At 39.4% G+C, this 21,089-nt stretch overlaps 1 protein-coding gene across 3 annotated transcripts in view; it reads left to right on the top strand.

Moving 5' to 3' along the window:
• LRP5 (LDL receptor related protein 5) overlaps positions 1-21,089 on the top strand; it is a gene marked incomplete at its 5' end in the record, with an annotated part of 238,636 nt that overhangs the window by 201,186 nt on the left and 16,361 nt on the right. For all 3 annotated transcript variants that reach the window (XM_082318162.1, XM_082318164.1, XM_082318163.1), the window contains 8 exons: positions 893-1,119; positions 1,455-1,639; positions 4,454-4,777; positions 6,979-7,181; positions 9,534-9,745; positions 11,706-11,896; positions 17,204-17,413; positions 19,659-19,784. In XM_082318162.1, the coding sequence (XP_082174288.1) occupies positions 893-1,119; positions 1,455-1,639; positions 4,454-4,777; positions 6,979-7,181; positions 9,534-9,745; positions 11,706-11,896; positions 17,204-17,413; positions 19,659-19,784 (1,678 nt within the window). The remainder of the gene's footprint in view (positions 1-892; positions 1,120-1,454; positions 1,640-4,453; positions 4,778-6,978; positions 7,182-9,533; positions 9,746-11,705; positions 11,897-17,203; positions 17,414-19,658; positions 19,785-21,089) is intronic.

Raw genomic sequence — 21,089 nt, 5'->3', positions numbered from 1 at the left:
TGCAGCTTAGCAGCAGGTAGTGTAACTTCAGAGCCCATAGTCATCTCCCTTTCCTTTGGTGACCACCACTTCCCTGATCTCTTCCTGCCTCTGGTTATATGAGGACTCGTTTTCAAAAAGAGATTATAATTTTTCTGAGATGTGGGTTATACCTGTAAAAATATACTACATGATTTCTGGTTTTGACATTTACCTTTAAAAATAGAAAATGTCTCTTACCCTGATATGCTCATTTATCAAATTATTAAGAAATTAATAGCTGAAATATTAGCAGGCATGTAGAGTGATTGCTTAGTGTTGATAACAAGAATGGGTAATTGTACATTGGTCCTGGAAGTTACCAATGATTTACCTAGGGGTTGTTTCAGTGCTTCTTGTTATGAGTGCCTTATTTATAAGTACACAGTCTGTGCCCTATGACTTGTTTTGTTGAGTGTGTATAACTAAAATGTAGATGGGATCAGCAAACTTCTCCAGGTGACTGATCATGAGAAACAATGTAATTCAGATTTCTCTGAATTGAGATGTGTTTCTGAGACTTAAAACATTACAGTGAATTAAATAGTTTAAAGAAAAACTTCTTGTGTGCAAATAGAAGAGAGGGAGAAGGCAAGGAAGAATCTGCAGATACATAGTGCTTTCTGAAAATCATATCCTTTTAAGATGTCTTAGACTGGTCATCAGAAACCATTAGCTTTCTGAAAATTCAGGTCTTTTTATCCTGTGAATATCTATATCTCTTTTGACAACAGAAATTTATTTTAAAAAATGTTACATTGACTGACTTTTTTTACTAATTTCTTTTTGTACATAAACTTCATAATAATTATTCCTTTTTATTTCAGTGGGGCATCTGTAAACGCTGTAATATTTTTACACAATTGTTTTCTAGACCATAAGCCGAGCTTTCATGAATGGGAGCTCTGTTGAACATGTGATTGAGTTTGGGCTAGATTATCCTGAGGGAATGGCTGTAGACTGGATGGGAAAGAACCTCTACTGGGCAGATACTGGAACCAATCGTATTGAAGTAGCCCGCCTGGATGGACAGTATAGGCAGGTTCTTGTGTGGAAGGACTTGGACAACCCAAGGTCTCTGGCTCTTGATCCTACCAAAGGGTAAGGGACAGTGTTGTTTTTCAAAGCTTTTTGTATATATTCTTGTTCGTGACAAGTTAATTGGCAGTTTATATAGCTCCATTTCTTCAGGGTCTTTGAAAAGACTATAAACACTCCACAGCCATATGGGTTACAATGAAATATTAAGAATTGTCAATCATATTTTTCTGCCTTTGTCTAAAAAAGGAGTACTGTAATACTGCACATAACCACATGGGTTATTCCTCTTTTTTTTTTTTTAAAGAACTGAAAACAAATGTAGAAAAATCAAAGCATGCAGCTAAACACAGTCTTACCTAGCTGATGTACTCTTTTTGTTCCACTTCTCATTCCAGATACATGTACTGGACTGAATGGGGAGGAAAACCTAGAATTGTTCGAGCATATATGGATGGAACAAACAGCATCACTTTGGTGGATAAAGTGGGTCGTGCCAATGACCTCACTATTGATTATGCGGACCAAAGGCTATATTGGACTGACTTAGACACAAGCATGATTGAATCATCAAATATGCTAGGTAATCTAGTGTTATATTACAGCAGCCAGTATAGAAATAGGCACTGACCATAGTAAAGCAATTGAATAATGTGAGATTGGAATAATATAATCGATATTAAATCCATGTGTATACTTTTCTTAGGAGAGGAAATGGAGAGTTAAATGTTTGAGGAGATAAAAATAAAAGCTTCCTAAATTAATAACCGTATGATGATTTATAATGATGGTGAGATATGTAATTTCTCTGTATTGATATGAAACTGCCTATGTTTTACCAAAGCAGAGATGACCTCTGAGTTTCTGAAAGTGAGGACAACTTATAGATTCACTGTAAACCATCCCACCACTTTTCAGTCTGAATGCTCATTTTCTGTTGAAGTATTATCTCTGTTTCCAGCTTCAGACTGGTTGTATTAGTTCAAAACCAAAACAAAAATACTGCTTGCATTTCCTGTAGTCTGAAAGGTTGTGCAGCTACTTCTGCAGTGTATCATAACATGTTTTGTGCACAACTTTACACATTTTCGTATCTTCCATTGGAATTTCATTTATACATACAAGGGGTCTGCTAAGATATACTAAACTTTCACATTGATATTGACATGATAACTAACTGGGTAAAAGAAGGGAGTTTTGTTTTCTGCAGCTGACATAGAGCTTTTGTATCTTCCAGATGTTTTGTAAATATTAAATGGCCTTCAAGGTTTTAGCTGAGGCAGATATGAACTCTGTTTTGAGAAAACAGAGTTTATGCACGTTTCCAAATGCCACACGGTGAATCAATGATAGGACCAGAAATGGAATCTAGAAGTTCCTGACCCGACATCCTGTCCTTATTCCATTTCCAAGGAGAGGCCTTTGTGAGATGGGAATTAATGCCTCTAGGATTCCAATGTAAAAATCAAAGTTTATGTGGCAGAACATACGGTATTTAAGCAAACTCATACAGGATTGTTACAGCAGTGCTCTGATTGATGACATATATAATTTCCCTGCAGCTCTTTTTTTGTTTGTTTGTTTTCATCTGTGAAAAGCTACCATTGGGGGGTGGGTTAAGGTGTTATTGTGTGTGCATATCTTCAGAATACAGAGAATGTACTAAGCTCAGAAGAACAGAGAGAGCGATGCAGTTTTGGATTCTGAGGCTGTCACTGATATCACATTTCTTGTATTTGTTTCTTTGGGATAATAATTTCTGGATGGATGTTACTGTTTAGAAATTGCAATAAGATTGTTTCTTTATCTAGAGTTGGTTTTTTTTTCATCCAGAGTGCATGATCTATCAAAGCTCTCATTAAGCTTCTGCATTATACTTAGAAAAACAAAATAGCTGGAGGCAAGCTTGAACTAGCAACTGATTGTGGCATTGAGAAGAAACGCAATATTGAAATCATCTGTGGTAAATTAAACTGGTTCTAAAGCTGAACCTACTGTTAACATTTATTTGTGGTGAGAAAGTAGAAGGATGAGCACTGAAGCTAACAATGTTGTATGATGTCTTTTTAGTTAGCAAATTATAAAGACTCAGGTAGACTTCTAGCAGGTGGGCTCATTGGTTAAGGAAATGTTATTAGACTTGGCCTACATTATGCAGTGCCATTCTCCTTCCCAGGAGAGATCTGAATGAGTGTTGGTGATAGAAACGTCTACTCCACCAGCAACGAATACAGCACTCTTAAGTGGATGAATAAATGCTGTCCCAGGTTAATCTTGGGCATTATAAACATTACCCAGCAGAAAAAAAAATCACTCTTTTGGGAGATTTCCTCCATCTACCGACTATCAAAATTCAATTAGAGAGCTTATCTGCTTCCTTCAAAAGAGCCTCTCCCCTGAATTCATCCCTGTGGAGCAGAATTGCTCTAAGAAGTACGTGAGAGTGTGCAGGACGTCTGTGCCCCTAACTTGGACACTTCAGATGCCTAGAAGTAGTTGGGAAGTTTGCCTCTATGTTTAGTTCTGGTGGTTTATAGGGAAATGGCTTCATGTTCTGGTTTTTGGTTTTTCATTCTTTCTCCAGTCTTGCCCAAATGGGAGAGGGCATGATGGAAAGTAGGTCAGGGGAAGAAAAATGAGGTGTTCTGTAGAATCTAGCATTGGACGTTTGATTGAGGCAGGAGGAGATGATGCTGATGAAGGCTACATCTTCATTTGATGTAAAGTGGCAGAGATTCATAGAGGTTTATGCTTGAAAATGTTTAGGAAGATGATTTATGGTAAGGCTTTATCTACTTTAGTAGTGCATCTCTGGCAGAGGCCATCTAATGCTCTAGAAGGTGTTAAATTTGTTGTGAATGTTGCCACCGAGTGTGGGAGTATTGGGATTTCTGCCAAACGAATGGTTTCCTAATCTCTTGGGGTAGCTGTATGTTAAATTGCACTGCAAAACATTTTTGTTTCTTGAGTGAAACACCATAATTTCTCATACCTGTTTCTCTGTGAATCTCGAGTTTGTTGTATGTTTTTGCTTTCATGCATATTAATTGGGTTTTTTATTGGCCTAAGTGATTCCTGGAGCTGATAGTATTCTTGAACATGTTTTCCAATATCTATTTGGGATGATAAGCATGAGACATAGACAGTACGATTTATTTAAATGACAATACACTGGCACAGTTTCAAATTGCTCTGTAGGCAAGGATAAGGTTTTTGAATGCAAGTGTTTAGGTTACCTCTTGAGCAGCTACTGCTTAATAATGAATCCCATGATGCTGACTTAGGAAATGAGGTTTTATTTTAAAAAGGGAAGAAAAAACTTTTTATTGATACCAGTGAAACTCTTCATCTCGTGACTTGGGAATTGTCCTTTAGTTGATTATCCTTATTTTTGCAGGACAAGAACGAGAAATCATAGCAGATGATCTACCTCATCCATTCGGATTAACCCAATACAGTGACTACATCTACTGGACAGACTGGAATCTTCACAGCATAGAAAGAGCAGACAAGACCAGTGGGAAGAACAGGACACTTATTCAGGGCCATCTGGATTTTGTAATGGATATATTGGTCTTCCATTCTTCACGTCAGGATGGCTTGAATGATTGTGTGCAAAATAATGGCCATTGTGGTCACCTGTGCCTTGCCATACCAAATGGATTTAGGTGTGGCTGTGCTGCTCATTATACCTTGGATCCCAACAGCAGAAACTGTAGTTGTAAGCCTTTTTGTTTGCTATTATATTCTCCAGTGCTTGTGGCACCTAGGTGCTTGTGATCCCTTTTAGTATAGAAAGGGAAGGGATATCACAAGTCCAAATCAAAGGTTCTGGCTTTAAAGGTGATCTTTAAATATGAGGACAGAGTATGGAGTTTTATATCTATTTTTGTGACATGAATTAGGGCTGAAGACTTGTATTTCAAATCTTAGAAATAACAGCGCTGTCAAGTCTGGTCTTTCTTGTTTTACTAGAATTGCTTTCTAGGTGATTCAGCTGTGTGATTGAAGCTTTCCCAGTCCTTACCTAAGTGTGTAGGTGGGTGGAAGAGAAATTCTAAACAAAAAATGTCTTTTTCTCTTAAGTGTTCAGTAAAGTCAGCAAAAATAACACCCAATAAAACAGCCTCCTAAGTAGTCTGCACAACGTGCACATGCACTTGACATTCATATAAGTTTGTTTTCCCCCTGTGTGTGATATTATAAGCCTGCCATTTCACTGGTTGCCCAATAAGAATTTAAGTTTCTAGTAAAAATAACAGATGAATAGAAAATGGACTGTTGACTTAAAACAACAACAAAGCTTTGGGCATCCTGGTACAGTAGCATATAAGGAAATTTTAAATGGATGAAAGGATAAGTTTATGAAAGGCAGGTCCTGCTTGACTAACCTGATCTCCTTCTATGACAAGATGACCCACTTAGCGGATGAGGGAAGGGCTGTGGATATTGTTTACCTGGACTTCAGTAAAGCCTTTGACACCGTTTTCCACAGCGTTCTCCTGGAGAAACTGGCTGCTCATGGATTGGATGGGTGTACTCTTCAGTGGGTAAAAAAACATGGCTGGATGGCTGGGCCCAAAGACTTGTGAATGGAGCTAAATCCAGTTGGCGGCCAGTCACAACTGGTGTTCCTCAGGGCTCAGTATTGGGGCCAGTTCTGTTTAATGTCTTTATTAATGATCTGGAGGAGGGGATAGAGTGCACCCTCAGTAAGTTTGCAGACAACACCAAGTTCGGTGGGAGTGTTGATCTGCTGGAGGGTAGAAAGGCTCTACAGAGGGATCTGGACAGGCTGGATCAATGGGCTGAGGCCAGCTGTATAAAGTTCAACAAGGTTAAGCGTCGGGTCCTGCACTTGGGTCACAACAACCCCATGCTATAGGCTTGGGGAAGAGTGGCCGGAAGGCTGCCCAGTGGAAAAGGACCTGGAGGTGTTGGTTGACAGCCAGCTGAATATGAGCCAGCAGTGTGCCCAGGTGGCCAAGAAAGCCAAAAGCATCCTGGCTTGTATCAGAAATAGCATTGCCAGCAGCACTAGGGAAGTGATCGTCCCCCTGTACTCGTCACTGGTGAGACCACGCCTTGAATACTGCGTTCAGTTTTGGGCCCCTCACTACAAGAAGGACATTGAGATGCTGGAGCATATCCAAAGAAGAACAATGAAGCTGGTGAAGGGTCTCAGAACAAGTCTTACGAGGAGCAGCTGAGGGAACTGGGGTTGTTTAGTCTGGAGAAGAGGAGGCTGAGGGGAGACCTTACGACTCTCTACAACTACCTGAAAGGAGGTTGTAACGAGGTGGGAGTCAGTCTCTTCTCCCAAGTAACAAGTGATAGGATGAGAGGAAACGGCCTCAAGTTGCACCAGGGCAGGTTTAGATTGGATATTAGGAAAAATTTCTTCACTGAAAGGGTTATCAAGCACTGGAACAGGCTGCCCAGGGAAGCGGTTGAGTCCCCATTCCTGGAGGTATTTAAAAGACGAGTGGATGTGGTGCTTAGGGACATGGTTTAGTGTTGGACTTGGCAGTGTTAGGTTAATGGTTGCACTTGATGATCTTATAGGTCTTTTCCAACCTAAATGATTCTATGATTCTATGAAAATATAGGAAAACCTGTGACTCTGTGTTTCCCACTGTCACTGGAGTTACTTAAATTCCATATGGGGAACATTGTTATTTTATAATATTAAAAAGGAGATACTTTCTGGGTGAGGGTGTGCACATTTACCCTCCAGAAGTACATAAAGAAATATTTTCAACTTAATAGCAAAAATCTCCAATTTTTAATTACCTTAGTTTTCATTGTGACTGTAATTGTCTCTCTGGGATTTTGTCCTAAATATTCTTTGTCTTCTGTGTGGGTGTATTTTTGACTGTTTGAATTGCATTTTCTTATGCATTCTGTTTTGGCTTGTTTCAGCCCCTGCCAGCTTCCTGTTGTTTAGCCAGAAATCTGCAATCAGTCGGATGATACCAGATGATCAACAAAGTCCAGATATCATCCTGCCTATGCATGGTCTGAGGAATGTCAAGGCTATTGATTATGATCCCTTAGATAAATTGATCTACTGGGTGGACGGACGTCAGAATATTATAAAAAGAGCCAAAGATGATGGCACTCAGGCAAGTTTACATGGTGTATATAGTTTTGTGTCAGTCTTTTTGTGTGCTTTGCACTTTATGCTTGACTTGCCCCTTCCATCTCCTGCAGCGAGGAATCATCGGTTTAGACTTCACTCTTACCATCACTTCTTCATGTATATTCTATTTATATGTGAAAATTACTGAAGGGTTTTTTTTGTTATTTTAATTTATACACAAAGAAGTGTAATAGAATATAGTTAGTCCTATGTATCTGAAACTATAAGCTTTGAATTGCAATCTTTAGTTAAGGATGGGCACTGAAGTAAGGCAGACTCACTCTTTACAGTCAGGACAGATAAATTGTATTCTGAAATCAATATTGTGCATGCCAATTGTGTGATAATATTGTCATCATTGTAAAGCTCTCTCAAAATGAAAACTCTCAGCTATTCAGGCTGTAGTTAAACCCTGAGTGAATGTAGAGTTGATTGCTGTGCCAAATAGGGATAGGCTTATCCACATGCTTAATTGTTTTACTGAGTTCCGGACATTATTCTTTTGCTCTAGTTGTTCACGCAACAGTGGAAAGAAATGTACTGTTCTTCCAGGCAGTGTTATGTGTTAATGTAGCTTAACTCCCAGGGAAAGATAACAGATTCTTTAAACACTATGGTTTGAATAAGAATATAAAATGAAATGGACAATGGACAAGTTATATTTTCCTAGTTCTTGGGCAGTTGTATCTAAACAATATGACATGATATCAATGGAAATGGACCGGTCTCTTCATGCATCTAGGGACTCAGAGGTTTTACGGTTTCCTTTAAAGGAAGAGATGACAATTTTACTTTTTGGCCATTTCTTTTAAGATCAGGAGGAGATATGTTGGGATGAGCAGCTAGCTGGGTTGTGGATGAATTTTGAAGAAGTTTTGCTCTTGCTTTTTGGGATTATGCTGGGTGCTAATTGTTGTAGTCTAGCTTCTCTTTGGTACTTGCTAGGTGCAAATTGCAATGGAGATTCATTTGCTCTGTGTTTTCCTCTACCTTGGTCACACAGCTTTGAAGATGCAGGTTCCCTGCAAATTTTGACTTTCCAATTTTCACTAACTATATTTACTTAATTTTGCTAAATTGTGCTGTTTGCAGATGATGCATATGAATTTCATACCTGGGTAATGTTACCTTTGATTTCAGGAAAAGAATTATTTCTTTTTATTGCTAGCACACTGTCAAGACAAAATAGGGATAAAGCTTTATGTAAAAGGAAAAAAGCCTGTATATCACTGTGCAGAACTTGGAGGCTTAAAACCAAATTGTGGAAATATAACTTTCACAAGTAATGCTGTGTTGGGTAATTTATTTGACTTAAGCTGAGCACAGAATGGTGTCTTCAGCTTTCTTGACCTATATGAACTTTTCTGGTACTGTTTTTGTGTTTGGATTGGGAGCGCCACATTAGGACGCTTAAGGAAGCAGTCAGAAGCAGTCAGAAGCAGTCACCTTTGAAGGCTACTTTGATGTTGGAAGTCCTGCCAGCATTATTACTGTCCCAATGGCACTGGGACTGGCTGTATGCTAGTGGAACCTGTGTAACATTAAACAAACAACAGAAAGATTATTTTCCTTTATGTTTTTTTTTTTTTATATACTCTAGTGCTCTTCACAGTATTGAAGTCTATGTTAGTATTCAACATAGAGTTAAAAAATGAATATTATGTTAGTTAGATTGGGAGGGCTTGAGGGTTATGATTCCAGGAACTTGGCAATAATGTCAAGCTTCGTAAGGTCCACCATAAAGGCATGAGGGTGAAAGCAAGGTAATGTTGTTAGTATGGTGTGAGGCAGAGCTGTAGCCGTTTGACATGTAAGCAAACAGAAACAAGTTTCATTAGAAGATTTTAGTTTTTAAGAGAAGCCAGGACTTAAAGAAAATCAATATCTATTACACTACAAATAGTAAAGTAAGGAGACTTTGGCAAGAGAAAGAGATTTGGTCAGCTGACTGTATCACAGTGCAGGTCTGGCCAGAAGGCTGCCTTGTTTCTTGCATTGTTTTATTCAAGATTGTTCCATGCATAAACATTCATTATTGTTTTCTTCCATCTCCTGCTAATTAATTGTACTTATAGGAAGCCCCACAACTGCTTTCTGGGGAGTTTTGCATAATCTTACAGATTTTGTCCAGATGTTTTAATCTCTAATCCATGGTTTGAATCAAATCTTTTTTTGTTAAGCTTTATTGCATTTCTTGTATTTTTTGTTTCCTTGTGGGTGGTTTTAGATGTTTCTGGACCATAAGTAGGTAAACCATGCTTTCTGTGCAATCAGTGTTCTTCAATCAATAATCAGAATAATTAATGGAAATTGTTCCCCATATGTTGTCTTGCAGCCTTTCACTGTCATGAGTACTCCAAACCAAAGCCAGAACCCAGAAAAGCAGCCACATGACCTCAGCATCGATATATACAGCCATACCTTGTACTGGACCTGTGAGGCCACAAATTCAGTCAATGTCCACAGGCTCAACGGCGAGTCAATTGGGATGGTGCTGCGAGGGGACCACGACAAGCCCAGAGCCATTGTAGTGAATGCAGAGCGAGGGTGAGATTCCTTTTTGTGCATTGTACAGGGCACTCTTGGGATGTATGTCAGCTGTGTGTGTGAATCTTGTCTTGCACCTGTGTATTTTAAAAAGGAGAATTTTTGCATATTTAATTGTTCAGGATGTAGGTGACTGCTTGTCCGATTCTGGCTTTTAAAGGTATCCAGCTTTCTCTTCCTGTTCTCTCTTTTGCTGCTTCCTCTGGTGTGTGTTCACACAGCCATGTGGTTGGTTATAGTGAGGAACTAACCCAGGTGGGGAAAGCAAAACAAAACCACCTTATGCTGTTTGCTGCGTGAGTGCACAGCCCTGCCACCAAATAGGAAAAACAGGACAGTTTACACTGTGCTTCTATCAGCTGGATCTGGCTCATAAATGTTTGGTCATCATAAAACAAATGTTTCGAGGAAAAAAAGGGGATCTCTCATGATACAACTATTCCTGCTAATATAATAGTATAAAGTTAAACAAACAAACCAATGAACCCCTTATGTTCTATACATTTTTAAGTTAGTTCTGCCTTGATGTGTATCTCAAAAAACTTCTGAAATGAATTAAAACAGGTAGGATGCCACAGGAAGAAAATATGGTTTTTGCGGTAAAGCGGTTTTGGTTAGATTCAGCAGACCCCATCTCAACTTCAGGTGCTTAGTAGCTTCATTCTTAGAGGTCAGAGATGGTCCTTTACTGTTCTCTTTAATAAGTTAGATGCTTAAATCCCAGTATACTACTAAATGGCTTACCATGTGCTTGACAGATGTTGAATGACAATATTTTGTAACTGTGTGGATACAGTAGCACCCAGAGACTCTATCTGGAGCATTTATTTATAGAATTGGTATTTTATACAATACTCAGTGTACTCTGCACAGTTCAAAAGCTGGTGTGGGGAGAGGGGAATTAGAGGAAAGATTCTAATCTTATTGGGACTAAGTCACTTGGACATAGTTTGTATTTATAAAAGCTTATCTGCTTTCTCCATTAAAATCGGAGTTCGGCTTTGTTGATCTCTAAAACGATCCACTTTTCTAGTCAGGCTTTCAAATGATTTAAAGATAAATCCATTTTTAAATTAAAGGAGGAAAAGATGGGGGAGAGACTATGCTGAAGACTGTGTCTACCTGGGAGAGCTGAATCTGTGTACCTAACTACTTCTGCCTTAGTTCCAGAAATCCTTCATTCCACCTCTCCCTTGGCTGCACGTACTGACTGCTGTCTCCTCCTTGTGCCATCACGAAAGGCTATGCATCAATGTAGCCTGCTGTATTAGGGAGTTTGTCCATGTTATACACCACTGAAAAAATGGTGGACTTTTCCCTGAGGGAGTTCTCAGTTCATCATGTGGGTGCACAAGCCCTTTTTTCCCTATGCAGGAGGAGGGCAGAGACTGCTTCTGTTTGCTGCTGAACTGGCTTAAGAGATATAAAGAATTCATGGAACTAAGACAGCAGGAACATGCCATCCTCAGTTGTTCTTCCTTCTGTGACCTTTGCTCCTCTCAAGTTTGGTAGGAACTTCTACTTGCTGAAAAGGAAGGCAACCTAGAAGGAGAGGAGGTGACGGTTAATGTTTTTTGTCAGAAGGAGCTGCTGGGCTTTGATTCACAGGTGGGGACAGCTTTACCCAAGGATGGTTGCAGAAAGTCTGTGCTAGTCTCTTACAACCCCTCCCTCCACTGCAGTGACAGTGCTGCCAGTGCAGCAGTGCTGAGTGCTGAGGCATTTTACGGCCTGGTGTAGTAAGGACAAATGCTATTAATTTCAGGCTATCTCAATATGCCAGTTAGCAAATGTTTGGGGTTCTGCAGCTGACAGATCTGGATCTTTGCACCTGGGAGCAACGGTCACCGCAGTCATCCCTGTGTAAACCATTCCCACTTACAATGTAGAACCTGGGTGCAAAGGTGAGTTCCCTCCCTTCTGAAGCTCTCAGTTAAGCGTCTGGTCTCTTTGTTCTCAGGTACATGTACTTCACCAACATGCAAGAGCGAGCTCCCAAGATTGAACGTGCAGCCCTTGATGGCACAGAGAGAGAAGTGCTTTTTACAACTGGGTTGATCCGACCGGTAGCACTGGTGATTGACAACAAACTTGGAAAGCTTTTCTGGGTTGATGCAGATTTGAAGCGTATCGAAAGCTGTGACTTGTCAGGTATGTGGCGTGCAGTTAAACACTTGGAGCAAAGTGTGTGTATGTATAGGACCAGTACTGTTACCCCAGTAACTTCTAGCTCCGCTGTTGCCAGTTCTGTGTAGGCAGTCACAGATACGAATTGCTTGTGGGCTCCCATCTTTGATGTGATTGGAATAAACATGTCTGTAATGATTGCCACCCTCCAAGAGAGCCATTTGACTTTTGATATGTTCTGAAAGCAACTTGTGCAAGATCAGATTTAAGTAGGTGTTGCCAGTCATGGAACCCCTAAATCACCTTCCCCATGCCCTTTTTTTTTCCCCCCTTATGGTTTGAAAAGTTTGCATAACTCTCTCCTGTTTACAGCTTAGTAAATCAAGGTAGCTTGAAAAACAAACAGAAGGAAGGGGAATGGCTTTCTTCTAAGATGGATGATAAGGCAGCACATATGGAATACTGGTGTTGCAAAACAGTGGAGAGATGTCAACTCATTGCAGTTTTCCCATATTAGTAAAATAAAGCATTACTCTATGTCCATAGCAATAGCACCACATGGATCTTAGAGAGCACTGTTCATCTTTAACTCTTAAAAGCACTTGATAGTGCTGAAGAAGTAGAGAAATGGGCTCACTCATCTGGTGAGCCGTATAGCACAGAGGATCCAATGGCCCTACGTTCTGACTCATAATTTGTTCTCTCATCATCATCCATGTATCAAGAAATGAACCTCCTAAAGGAAGCGCAGAGAGAAGTGAACTACTGTAAGGGAGTAGAAGCTGAGCTGTTCTAGGGATTGGCATCTGCCATAAAAGGCTGATCCTCCAATTTTTGGTGTCTCTTCTTGCCATGTAGTCATATTCTTCCCTTGTGTTGTAGCGAGGCAATGAACTAAAACAGGAGAAAGTTGTTCACTTTTTTACGAGTACAGTTCACTTTTGAGCACCTAAAACTGACTCAAGGTCAGACTAGGGTCTCTTCTGCCAGAGAGGGGATAAAAACACGAAGCTGGAGCAGGGAAGGTAAAGCAGCCCATGTTTTTCATAGTTATCAAGCTGCATAGGGGGCTATTGTCAAACTGCCTGTGTAGCCACAAAATGTGCCATCCAGGGTAGGCATCAGAACCTACAGAAATTTGTAGGAGAAAAGAAGATAGGAGGGAGACAAGACTTGACCTATGAAACAACCCATGTTTGAGAAGCAAAGGTTGACAGAGTGGAACACATAACACAAAATGCATCAGAGATACTGAGAGGGTTTTGTCTAGTGATGAAAGGAGAAGTGTTGTAGGAGGAAATCCAAAAGTAAAAGGACGAGATGGAAAAGCAGCATATCATGCAGGTATCCACAAATGCAAGAGAGAGAGAAGAGGCACCAAAGAAGATTAGGTGGAAATCATATGGTTTGGGAGAGGGGGAATGTACCAGGGAGAAGTTAATGATTTGAGAAGGGAGGATGGTATCAATAACTAGTGCTACTACTGATAAAAAGTTGGTCCCCATGTAACAGGAAGCTGTATTACTTAATGAAACTGTAGCATACAGTGGACCTAGCTCTGCCTACGTCTTCTACTTGTATGTACATAAGCATCATTTTTTCCCCTTTGATTTAGCACCCATGCAAAGTTGAGTCACGGCCAGCAGGTGGGGGCAGGCAGGGGGCGGGTGCTTCTTGCTTGTCATGTTGCAGGTTGGAAGATGGACTGTGTCCTTGCATAGTACAGCACAAAATGCAGAGAAGTCTGTTTATTACTGTTTTAGATCTGAGTCTTGAATGAATAAGACCTGACAATAGGACTTAGGTAAACTGATATATGAATAAATCAGGAGCTAGGCCATCACGTGCTGGTAGTGGTATCCTGTGTTTGCGGCTTCCTTTGTACTCATTCTTCCTTTTTGTGGCATTAAAACTCTATGTAAGCATATGTTCGCATACTGGATATATATTTTAATCCAATTCTTTGGATCTTTTTACAGGGAAAACTAAACTTTCTCTGGTTAATATAGAACCAAAGCTTTTAGTGCACATTAATTTGATGGGGTCACAGCTAAAGAATCAAACCCTATAGGTAAGATAAAAGCAGGGGAAGGCTACAGGATTAAAAGAAAACAATGTTAATTAACTAGAGGATATGTATCATGTAGCCAGAAAACTATGGTTGTATTTGATCCAGCTGAGCTCATTGTAATTTGATTCACTGAGCTGTTGATTTTTTAAATGAGTTAACAGCATATTTTTATTTTAAAATATTTTGCAGTCTTGCATCACAACTTCAGAAGCAATTTGACAGCTAAGTTACGTTGGCTTGAATTAGATTCTCTAGAAAGTACTTTCTAAGCAAAACACTTTAAAATGGGCGTATATTAGCTAAAGGATTTTAGCGTAAACTGAGGCTGCTGAATAAATTGGACCAAACTTGTGTGTAGCATCCTTCAAGGCAATTAGACTGGTCTAGACAACCTTATTCCCTCATAGGCTTGGGGAGATGGTGTGGTTATGGAGGTTTCTAAAGCTTGCACTACACCCTGATAACAGCATCCTGCTAAATCATGGAATAACCTCAGATGTCTAATGGTTAACTTTCAGAGAGGGATGAAAGAACTATAAACCTTTCTAACAGTTTTATTTACAAGGTTCTTGAATTTTTTGAGTTGTTCATGCTTTTTAGACATTCATAAACCTTTTGCAAATAACTTGTGTGCCACACCAGTCCATTTAAAAGTAGCAGTTTATATTATTGTTGAAGTGACTGGAAGAGCTATAAAATTGCTGCAGTGAAAACATGCTTTGTTTTCAATTAGAATTTTTTAAATAGAGGAATTGTGTGTCCTTCCAGCTTAATGTTCTTTACATTTAACTATTGATATCCATCTTGAAAAGACTACACATCCATTTCATTCTGGGAATCAAAGTATTTAATTACTATGGAAATTCAACACTTCTTTACTTGTAACATGTTTTCTCTTCTTTTTTGTAACCATATCTGTTGAAAATATCCTTTTATTTATTCAGATCAAGTTTTTCATTTCGATCATTCTTCTAAACAACAATTTAATAGTGCTATAGGTGCCCTTTGCCTCTCCTTTTAGAATTATTCATTAATAATTTGGACTGTCATTTACTCAAGACCAAATCCAACATAATTATAGTGTAGATTAATCACCTTATCCAGTGTTATCTCCAGCAGCTTCCCAAATCACCAATGTTTCGCTTTTTGCAGATGAGGGAGAAAAAAGATGATGCTTGATGTACACCCCCAAAAACCATAAAATGTAGCCTGGTTTAGGCCTGGATTTGGGAGGCTGTTCAAACAGGCTAGGATTCTTGCAGGACTGCTAGCTTGCAAGTGTCACCTGACACCTCATGTGTTCATGATTTCAGGATGCCTTCATGATATCCTTCAGGAAACCAGCTTGCCTTTTATTTCTAAATGCATGAGCAGTTTAGCCCTTAAAAAATCATTAAGGCAGAAGGAATTTTCTTTATATCAAGTTGAAATTAGGCTTTCCTATTCTTGTGGTATCTTGAATGCAGCTCAAAATTGTGCTTTTGGGTCAAAATGTGAGGCTTAGTTTGGAAAAAGGACAGTTGTCTTTGAAAATCCAATGACACTGAAGTTCATAGGACCTAAGGGTGCTCAGCAGGTTGCAGGGCAAATCAACAAAGCTCCCTGTGCTTTGTTCACTGAGAATCTTCTGTCAAAATGTTTCCTAGTATTTCTAAATTTTAAGACCTGTTTAGGAGAAGACAAAGAACATCTGAGGAGCTGCACTGGTAGAGAGTAGTACTAAGGGTCAGGTTTCGTGCCCATTTAGTGAAATTAGTGCAGGTGCATCTATTCTGTTCTTTTACTCTTTACAAGAGTAAAATACGGTGGTACCTTGGAAGTGTGTATAATAATAGACACATCAGATTACAACCAGGACTGCACTGTCACATACAGTTCATGCATGTTTCTTCTGAAAGTGGAATGAAAAAAAGATGTCTTCCTCATTGGATTGGAAACAAAAGAAATTCAGGGCTAAAGAACTAAAACCCCAATTGCAAGTCCAAGAATTTCTGATCTCTCTACAGCCAAATTTGATTTGAATGCACGCTGTTTGTCATGACAGTCAAGCAAGAGTCATTGCAGGTGGTAATTTTATGTGCAAAACTATTAGAATCTGTAATTGAAATAAATGTTACATTCTTATGCTTGGCTGAGCTCTACATAATTTATGCAGCAAATTAGTTGAATGCAGTGCTCATAGCATTTTTATTATGTATCCAGGTTCTATAATCTAATTTTGTGTAGATATTCAAAAGTTTTATTTTTTAAATGCAAACAGACATAAGGTCCTTATTCCAAAATGAAATACGAGAGCAGAAGAAGCACCAAGTTACGATTTTGTTTCCTCATTTTAAAAATCAAATATATCCAGTATACATAGCCATACGCAGCCTCAAAGTGGTTTCTGTGAATTAATAGATTAATTTGGAATCTCTTGTTCACCCTAGACAAGCATAACAGAAACAACAATTAAATGCCACTAAGTTTAGGGTGGCACACAGAAGACTGCAAACAGTTAAAGTTAAAAGCAGTCATAAATGCATTTTTACTTAACCTGATTTTTACACATTGGCTCAGAGCAGATTTTTACACATTCCTCTAGAGCAGAAAACCTGAGCATTTGATAGTGTTCCTGTTTAAGAGCATACTGAGTTACTTGGAGTTTGGGTTTTCTGGTTGGTTACTGAAGAAAAAAGAGAAGGTGAAGATAGAAGTGTGGCTGTTAGAATATGAGCTTTTCTTTTGTGATCGTATCTGTGGTTGTGATATAGCATATGACAGGGTTTGTGTACTTGCCTCTTGCTTTGCATGATGAATGTGTTTTATGTGAGTAATGGCAGTGAAGTTAATTGGTTGTATTTCACTCTTGCTTGTAGATTCTAACAAAGTGTACTGCTAGGTGTGTGAATGTATTGTAAAAATTTTGGCCCAAGGGCTGAGTCTGTATCAGTGATACAGGCTTTTAGGGACTGCACACAGTTACACGTAACAGAGCATGTCCATGTGAGGCTGATCATGGCTGGCTGACCAGCCAGTCTATGCAAGTGTTTCATATTGTATCTGCTTGCCTGCATGACATGGCAACTGATCGCATTTACCTGAGATGAGGCTGAACAAGCAGAGCCTTGGACTGCATAGACAAATGAAGCCAATGGCCTTATAGCTAACTCTTTTCAGGGTTGGGTTGGGTTGGGTTTGGTTTGGTTTTGGTTGTTTTTTTTTTAAGAAATTAGTTAAAAGTTGACTGGTGTACTAGTCTTTGTTTTTGTTGATCTCAGGTGCTAACCGCGTGACCCTAGAGGACTCCAACATCCTTCAGCCGATGGGACTCACTGTGCTGGGGAATCACTTGTATTGGATTGATCGCCAGCAACAAATGATTGAGAGAATAGAGAAAATGAATGGGTACAAAAGGACTAGAATTCAAGGCCGAATTGCTCACCTAACAGGCATTCATGCTGTGGAAGAGCTTGATATGGAGGAATTCTGTGAGTTTATTTCAGTATCTGATGTCTCTTGCTCTTGGTCACTGTCTCTCAAAGTCCTCATCCAGCTGAATATTGTAATAACATTGCCCAGTGGGCTTCAAGTAAGCCATGGATTGCTTCAACTTGGCCAGTCGGGATCCTAAAAGAGTTCCTTGGTCTTGTCTAGAGGAGTGTTTCTGCACAGCTAGAATATGTGATTTCCTGGCACTTAGTTACCAGCTTTGTACAAGCTTGCATGATACTGAATTCACTCTAAAAGCTACTTATAATTACGGTTGTTAATTTTTTAAGTACAACCAAGTAATAAGACTTGGAAAAACCTTTAAAAAGGAAGAAAAGGATTGTACTTGCCTTTTCTTCAGGGGTTTCAGACCCCTGTGTAAAGCATGACTGGTTTGACTCAGCACAATCGATGGTGTAAAAGCCTCTAGTAAGGGAGGGAGACTGGTCAGGAAGCTTCTACAATGAATTATTGTGGATGTGGAATTTCTCTCCCGTCAGAAGTGGAGCCATTTTAGGTGCTCCCTTCTGAAAGGTGTCACAAATGCAGGACCTTCTTTTTCTGGACTGGTGGTCCAAGTTCCTGTGGTCTGAGGGAGAGTGCAGAAACCTCTTACAGTAGGCACTCCTCAAAGTGACAACCTACAGCTTCTCCTGTTTAACAGGAATATAAAAGAGAATATAAAAGCACAAACAAGATGTGGGAAACAGAGGGCTAATGACAGTGGCCTATTTAAACTTTGTTGCCTGTGATGAGTTGTCTTATATAGGGAGGGTACATCTGTGTATAATGCTTTAATTTGCAGAAGAAACTATTCCACTTTGCACCCCTCTATGCCATGTACATTAGTTTCTGTGATAGCTGAAAGTATTTTCAAACTTGCCTATGTGGGTAAGCTGTTACAAATAAGGCAGCATAAGTATTTAAATTGTAGCAGATTCTATGTGCTAACCCTCATCCAGATGTTCTTTTTTCTTTCACAATACTCAGTTTTTCTTCTGTGCCATTTCTCATATTTTTGGTGTGTTTCAAAGGTGATACTGAATGATGCAAAAAGATTTTTTTTTTTCTCAGCACTGTTAAAAAAATAGATTACTTTATATGCCATGTATTTTTTTAAAAATGTTTATTTTTTATGGCAAGAGTACTGTTTCTTCTAAGTCACACGGAAAGGAATCACCTTTTGTGACTGAAAACTGTCCTACATAGGTGACTTCTGTGACAACAGGGGAGTAAAAATACATATGCACATGTGTGCATGCCCACAAAAGTAAACATGCATGCACTTTTTCTGCTAGCAACCCATACCTCAAACAGTAGTGTCTCCAACGCTGTATTAAATTAATGAATTTGTTAAAGGTGAAAGCAGGTTGCTGAGAAGCCTGAACAGATGGAAAACAACTTTGGCAAAGAAATTATGATATCTATACCATTTCTTCCCTGTGGAAATTCTTGGTCCTTACTAGTAGTAAAGAATGCGTTGTTCAGGAGCATCAAAAATAACACAGGCTATAGCCCCACAGATCGCTCCAGCAGATGCTCAGCTGTCAGTTTGAATAAGCAGGCAGCAGACTGGGTCTCTTCTGACTCTGTTGGGCTGGGGTCCTCAGGCAGTGACCTCACTTCTCTGTGCCTGTTTCTTATCCACCTAATGTTCATTTAGAGTGATTCTTTTAGGAGCTCTTGGGTACACAGGGCTTCTGGGTCACTGATTTAGGAACACAACCATGTAGCTTCCTGTCTTTAAAAAAAAAAAATCAACTGTGTGTGCTTATATAGCAGTTTTGTGAGTAACAGGGAAGTGGAGGGGCTAGATGTTAAACGCTCTTTAAGACTAAAGGAGAATTCCTGAGGGTTTTGGCGGTTGGCATTCTGCAGTGATGTATGTTAATTCTTGATGCCTGGCTACCCTAGAAATGCAGGCGGGATGCCTAGGTATGCTGTAAATGCGACCTTCTCAAATCTGCCTTCTCGTTCCTCTTCACCTGAGCTCCCAAATTCTTCTTAGAAGTCCTTTAAAAGTCTCTGTATCACTGTGACTGGGAGAAATGTAGTCCTCATGAAGCAGTAAACCAGCTTTTGAGCACTGAACTGAAAAATCCTGTATTTATCTTCCTGTTAATTTGTATGAAATCTTGGTTACTCAAACAGAAGTGGTTTGTGAGTAGTTTTGTGAGTTTACCCTAATTAGGAGTAGTTATTTCTTGTATGCTGTCTAATATTCTTTTCTGTATGTTTCTCCAGCTGTGCATCCATGCTCCCGTAACAATGGTGGCTGTTCGCACATCTGCATTGCCAAAGGGGATGGGACTCCAAGATGTTCATGCCCTGAGCACCTTGTGCTTCTACAGAATCTCTTAACGTGTGGAGGTGAGTTATGTTTAACAGTACTGCTAAACAGTTTCCATCAAAACAGATGGGGGCTGAGGTTGCATTCCAGTCCAAAATGTGGGTTTTCTACGCAGTGTTTTCCTACACGTGGTGTGTTGCATCATGTGTTAAATTGACCTTTGGTACTTCTACCAGCTGTTTTCTGCTTCAATTTTTGGACATAAGTGACTTTTCATTGTGAGCAGACTATTCTTGTTTGACCTTAAAATACTTGCATCTTCTACTGAGATTTTTATAATTGTATGATGTGACAGGTTTGTGCTTATAAGATGATGTTGCATCAACCCGTGATGACCTAGCAGCAGAAATGGTGCATATGATTCCCACAGTGTGATACTCTAGTCTTTCAAATCAATTTGGCCTCATAACATGAAACACTGTACTGCCTAGTTATGAAATGTAGGCCAAAAGCTCCATTGCAGTCCTTTTTAATTAGGGTAGCTCTCCTCTTTCCACATGGTAGACTTTTCCTTTAGACTTCCTTTCACAATCCCAGGATTTTTTGAAAATTGTTACGTTACACTTGCAGAGGGGATTAAAACCAAAACAAAACAAAACCCCGTTGTTTCTTTTTGGGACACATCATATCTTAAATCGTTTGGCTCTGTTGGTCCTCTTGACTTCTTTTTATGTATTCATTTTGCTGTGTATTTCATTTTCTGGCTGAACTCTGACCTCCCATGGGACAGTCGTTTCCATTATAAACTGTTTTCTTTCCCATGACCACAACACACTATGCGGTTTTAGAGTAATGCGGGGGGGCATCAATCTACTTATATTTCTTGCTGTACTGTTGTTGCACAACATGGCCAACGAGAGATTCTTACGTCCCACTCCTTCGTTATCTTCAGCTATAAATCTAAAAATTAAGGGGCCTCCGTTTCGGTGTGGTTTTTTTTATTCTAATCCTTCACTAAGACTGCAACAGCTTTTTAACCTGTCTTGTCTGCTGTAGCAACAGCCAATAGCCAGTATTTCAAAACAGATTAATAGCTATTTTGGCTGGAGAACATTTGTCCACTACCCTTATGAATCCTCTTGATAAGTTTTTAAATGCAAGCTTGTGTCTGCCAAGTGCAACCATAATGCAACATTAAATGTGTCTCTAAATGCAGAAGTAGTAATCTGTCTGTTGAATTATCTAAACAGCACACTCATATCAAAATTTAATTCAAGAATTATCTTAATGTGTGTATCTGGCACCTTTATCTTACCTACCGCTGTCAGGTCACTGGCCTCATTTGTAATTCTCATATTGCTACAGCAAATAATCATAAATCAGAA

The sequence above is a fragment of the Platalea leucorodia genome (assembly GCF_965183815.1).
Source record: "Platalea leucorodia genome assembly, chromosome: 7".
Classification (NCBI taxonomy): domain Eukaryota; kingdom Metazoa; phylum Chordata; class Aves; order Pelecaniformes; family Threskiornithidae; genus Platalea; species Platalea leucorodia.
This window is presented reverse-complemented; position numbering and strand designations above follow the sequence as displayed.